The sequence below is a fragment of the Haematobia irritans genome, chromosome 5 (assembly GCF_050003625.1).
Source record: "Haematobia irritans isolate KBUSLIRL chromosome 5, ASM5000362v1, whole genome shotgun sequence".
NCBI lineage: Eukaryota > Metazoa > Arthropoda > Insecta > Diptera > Muscidae > Haematobia > Haematobia irritans.
The window spans coordinates 28,283,657-28,289,563 of record NC_134401.1 but is presented as its reverse complement, the minus strand read 5'-3'; the positions used below and the strand labels follow the sequence as shown (position 1 = coordinate 28,289,563).

General features: G+C 27.0%; 1 protein-coding gene across 1 annotated transcript; it reads right to left on the bottom strand.

Annotated features, from left to right (window-relative positions):
* Positions 1-2,975: 2,975 nt before the first annotated feature.
* LOC142239222 (general odorant-binding protein 56h-like) lies at positions 2,976-3,777 on the bottom strand. The gene is made up of 2 exons (XM_075310995.1): positions 3,630-3,777; positions 2,976-3,569 (listed from the first exon to the last, which is right to left on the bottom strand). The coding sequence occupies exons 1-2, from the start codon at positions 3,687-3,689 to the stop codon at positions 3,213-3,215; spliced, it is 417 nt and encodes a 138-aa protein (XP_075167110.1). The 5' UTR covers positions 3,690-3,777; the 3' UTR covers positions 2,976-3,212.
* Between the last annotated feature and the right edge of the window lie 2,130 nt (positions 3,778-5,907).

Genomic DNA, 5,907 nt, shown 5'->3' with positions numbered 1-5,907 from the left:
TTGAGGCCAAAGATTTTATGTGCTTAAAATATAAATGCATAGAATTTTTCCAAACATTGATAAACTTTTTAATGAAGTCGGTGTTTCCTTCAGTTAAGTTATATAAACATGCATTTTTAAGTCCAAAGGAATTTATGTTATACTAAGGCCAACTTGTCTTTAATACACAGCAAAAAAGCACAACCAAACAAGTATAGATCATACACGCTCACAAAAAATCGCTTCTGTAACATATACTCCCAAACATATTTTGCTTCAAGCATATACATTTTTGGGTATTGTCCAAACATTTATATGTTTGATCTCTTCCAATATATAATATGTTTGAAAGCATATTGGTCTAAACAATATATGTTTGGGTAGTCTAAGTTCCAAACATTTTGTATTTTTGCATCCAAATTCAATAATGTTGTCTTCCAAAAAACAATATGTTATTATGTGAACATATAATATGTTTGGAAGAATTTTGCACCCAAAAATATTATATGCTTAAAAAAAATTCTCCCAAACAATATTGTGCTCAAAATTCTATTTATTTATTTATATATTTACAATCATAATGAATTATGAAAATAAACAGGTAATATAGGTGCTAACAACATAGGTTTTCGACCTGAATGCTCAAAATTTTGTTTCTGCCCAATTGTATATTCCCCCACATCTTTCTCACTTCCACGAGATTTTTTAGTTCTTAGCACCTTTTTCTGTAATACAAACATTGTAGAAGAAATTATTCAATTGTATGATTTTTTTATTTTAATTTTACCTTTTGCCGGACGGGGATTCGTACAGCGGACCACACAGTTTGTAAGGATCAAAGAAGTAGCTGATCAATTGCCCAAGGAAAAATAAAATGTTAATTTTGTAATAACAAGCAACAACCACCAACTTAATTCAATATCGCTCCCTGTTAAATAGCGCTCCAAGCTACTAAACACATATATGTTTATAGGCTATTTCTAAATTAATATATGTTTGCATCCAAGCATATTATATTTACAAACATTTTATGTCCCAAACATAATATGTTCTAACATATTAACATATATGTCCCAAACATGTTATGCTAGTTTATGAACATTATATGCTTGCACTCAAAAATATTGTGTTTAAAAATTTGTGTTCCAAACATATAATGTTTATAGCCAAACATATGAAAAACAGTCTTTTTCATCCGTGTACGGCCGTAAGTTCGGCCAGGCCGAAGCTTATGTGCCCTCCACCGTGGATTGCGTAGAAACTTCTACTGAAAACTGTCATCCACAATCGAAATACTTGGGTTGCGGTAACAAATAAAATTTTGACAACATTTTCTATAGAAGTAAAATTTGGACAAAATTTTCTATAGAAATAAAATTCTAACAAAATTTTCTACAGAAATAAAATTTTAGACAAAATTTTCTACAGAAATAAAATTTTAGACGAAATTTTCTATAGATATAACATTTTGACAAAATTTTCTATAGAAATAAAATTTTGACAAAATATTCAATAGAATAAATATTTTGACAACATTCTCTATAGAATTAAAATTTTGACAACATTTTCTATAGAAAAAAAATTTTGCCAAAATTTTCTATAGAAATAAAATTTGACAGAATTTTTTATAGGAATAAATTTTTGACAAAATTTTGTATAGAAATACAATTTTTAATTAATTTAATAATTTTTACTCGAGCGGCAACCATGTAATGAACCCATATGGACCAATTTTTGTGTAATGGGGGATCGGCTATATATAACTATAGACCGATATGGAAAAATGTTGGCATGTTTATAAGCGGCCATATACTAACACCACGTTCCAAATTTCAACGGATCGGATGAATTTTACTCCTCCAAGAGGCTCCGGAGGAAAAATCAGGAGATCGGTTTATATGGGGGCTACATATAACTACAGACCAATATGGACCAATTTTTGCATGGTTGTTAGAGACCATATACTTACACCACGTACCAAATTTCAAACGGATCGGATGAATTTTGCTCCTCTAAGAGGCTCTGGAGGTCAAATATGGGGATCGGTTTATATGGGGTCTATATATAATTATGGACCGATATGGACCAAGTTTTGCATGGTTGTTTGAGACCACATACTAGTACCATGTACCAAATTTCAGCCGGATCGGATGAATTTTGCTCCTCTAAGAGGCTCCGGAGGTCAAATCTGGGGATCGGCCTATATGGGGGCTATATATAATTATGGACCGATATGAATGAACACTTTTGGCATGGTTGTTAGAGACAATATACTAACACCATGTACCAAATTTCAACCAGATCGGATGAAATTTGCTCCTGAAGGAGGCTCCGGAGGTCAAATCTGGGGTCGGTTTATATGGGGCTATATATAATGGAGCAATTTTCGCACGGTTGTTAGAGACCATGTACCAAATTTCAACCAAATCGGATGAAATTTGTTTCTCTTAGAGGCTCCGCAAGCCAAATCTGGGGGCCGTTTATATGGGGGCCATACGTAAAAGTGGTCCAATATGGCCCATTTGCAATACCATTCGACCTGCATCAATAACAACCACTTCTGCCAAAGTCGATAGCTTGTTTCGTGCGGAAGTTAGTGTGATTTCAACAGACGGACGGACCAACCGACATTCTTAGATCGACTCAGAATTTCACCACAACCCAGAATATATATACTTTATGGGGTCTTAGAACAATATTCGATTAAAAAATTAATTGATTCAAAAAAATTTTATTTGGTATAAAAATCAATCATAAAAATTAATTGTATCAAATAATTTTTTAATTGAATTTCAACTGATTTTGTAATTGATACTATAATTTCTGTGATTGAAGACATTTCAATTAAAAAATTAATAGGAATAATCAAATTTCTTGAATTAATCAGAAAAACATTTTTTGTGTATATAAGAAAGCTTTTCTCCAAACAGTTTCCCGACAGTCCGATCTGACATTTATGTCGGTATTAAACTAAATTAAAAGAATGTATGCGAGAGTTGTTTTTCTGGTTTAAAGTTATGAAAGAGATTTTATTAACTTCATTGTGGATAAATCTAACGCTGTTCTTATTTTTTGTGTTATTGGGTATGGGAGATATAAACTTCATCCCAATTTTATAAGGCTGATATCATGAATAACTTCAAATATATAACTGGCATAATTTATTTACTTGTCTTCTCTGACTTAACACTTTTGTATCACTAAGCCAACAAAAAAACGCAAAAGAGCTTTTCCTAATCGTCAATTAAATCATTTTTTGATTGTAGACACATGGTAATCTTGAAAGCTGTTTCACAGTCATCAGTTCCTCGCTGAATTTTGCACTCCTCAATCACTTTCATTATTTCGTTTTTGCGTTTTTCTGAAATGGTACTATTTTCAGCTAATTTCAGAAATGCTTTTTCATCGAAGACACCTCGTGAGAAGACCCCTTGTTTCTCTAAAACACATTTACTATGGCATTTAATCGAATCGGTAGCATTTGCAGGATCCATATTGCTTTTAAGAAAATTTTGTATTTCTTCCTTAGTTGAGGGTACTTCCTGTTGGCAAATTTTTATTAAATTGTCGACCTCCTTTTCAGAAATGGCCTAGAGACAAAAAAAATCCTTCGGAATTAGTGATACAAAATTTCACTTGGTTTTATTTACCTTTACTGTAGTACAGCATAATACATAGAAAATTATTCCAAAAATATGTAAAACTTTCATTTTTTTCCTCGTTTCTCTTAGGATGTTTATTGTATTCTTTGTAATGTAAAACTAAGAATCTCAATATGCTGTGATACCTATTTATTTGATTTAATTTTAGCTGCCTTCTTTGTTAGTTATAATTAGAAAATAATTATTTCATATTTAGCTATAAAATTTGCAAATTTACAGCAAAATTTATTTCCATTGTTTGGAATAAAACAATGGCAAATTTATTTTATTAAAATTTAATCACTTTTGTTAATATTGTCATTATGAATAAATTCCATGAACCATTGTGATTGGAGAAAAATATTTAAAGTCACAAAACTTACTCATTTAGTTTGCACGTCCACACTGAAAAAAAGTGAGCCCGGCCTCGTCTTTACTAAAATGATTTTGGTATTGATTCCGAGCCAAAAAGCGGATAATTCAAGCAAGAATACTTTTCAAACACAATTCTCTTTTAAATTTGGATTTTGTGTGCTTGGTCTTCGGAATTATTCCAAATTCGAATTCCAGTAGAAATGGATTTAGCATCTTTTGTAAATTCCATAAATGAGATCTTTATTTTAAAAAAATATGGCTCTTTGGCTCGGAATCAATACTAAAATCCTTAAGGGAAGGTCATAGCTTTGGATCTAAATGAACTTTTTTTAGTGTATAAAAATGAAATTTTGACAAACTTTCTATAGAAATGTAATTTTGACAAAATTTTCTATAAAATAAAATTTGGACAAAATTTTCGATAGAAATAAAATTTGGAGAAAATTTTCTACAGAAATAAAATTTGGACAAAATTTTCTATAGAAATAAAATTTTGACAAAATTTTCTATAGAAATAAAATTTTGTATAGAAATAAAATTTTGACAAAAGTTTCTATAGAAGTAAAATTTTGACAAAATTTTCTATAGAAATAAAATTTCAACAAAATTTTCTATAGAAATAAAACTTTTACAAAATTTTCTATAGAAATAAACTTTTGACAAAATTTTCTATAGAAATAAAACTTTTACAAAATTTTCTATAGAAATAAACTTTTGACAAAATTTTCTATAGAAATAAAATTTGGACAAAATTTTCTACAGAAATAAAATTTTGACAAAATTTTTTATAGAAATAAAATTTTGTATAGAAATAAAATTTTGACAAAATTTTCTTTACAAATAAAATTTTGACAAAATTTTCTATAGAAATAAAATTTTGACAAAATTTTCTATAGAAATAAAACTTTTACAAAATTTTCTATAGAAATAAACTTTTGACAAAATTTTCTATAGAAATAAAACTTTTACAAAATTTTCTATAGAAATAAACTTTTGACAAAATTTTCTATAGAAATAAAATTTGGACAAAATTTTCTACAGAAATAAAATTTTGACAAAATTTTTTATAGAAAAAATTTTTTGACAAAATTTTCTATAGAAATAGAATTTTGACAAAATTTTCGATAGAAATAAAATTTTGACAAAATTTTCTATAGAAATAAAATTTTGACAAAATTTTCTATAGAAATAAAATTTTCACAAAATTATCTATAGGAAAAAATTAACAAAATTTCTATAGAAATAAAATTTTGACAAAATTATCTATAGAAAAAAAAAATTAACAAAATTATCTATTGAAATAAAATTTTGACAAAATTATCTATAGAAAAAAAATTAACAAAATTATCTATAGAAATAAAATTTTGACAAAATTTTCTATAGAAATAAAATTTTGACATAATTTTCTATAGAAATACATTTTTACAAAATTTCATATAGAAATCAAATTCCTATAGCAATGAAATTTTGACAAAATTTTCTATAGAAATAAAATTTTGGCAAAATTTCCTATAGAAATAAATTTGCAACAAAATTTTCTATAGAAATAAAATGTTGACAAAATTTTCTATAGAAATAAAACTTTTACAAAATTTTCTATAGAAATAAACTTTTGACAAAATTTTCTATAGAAATAAAACTTTTACAAAATTTTCTATAGAAATAAACTTTTGACAAAATTTTCTATAGAAATAAAATTTGGACAAAATTTTCTATAGAAATAAAATTTTGACAAAATTTTTTATAGAAAAAATTTTTTGACAAAATTTTCTATAGAAATAGAATTTGACAAAATTTTCGATAGAAATAAAATTTTGACAAAATTTTCTATAGAAATAAAATTTTGACAAAATTTTCTATAGAAATAAAATTTTCACAAAATTATCTATAGGAAAAAATTAACAAAATTTCT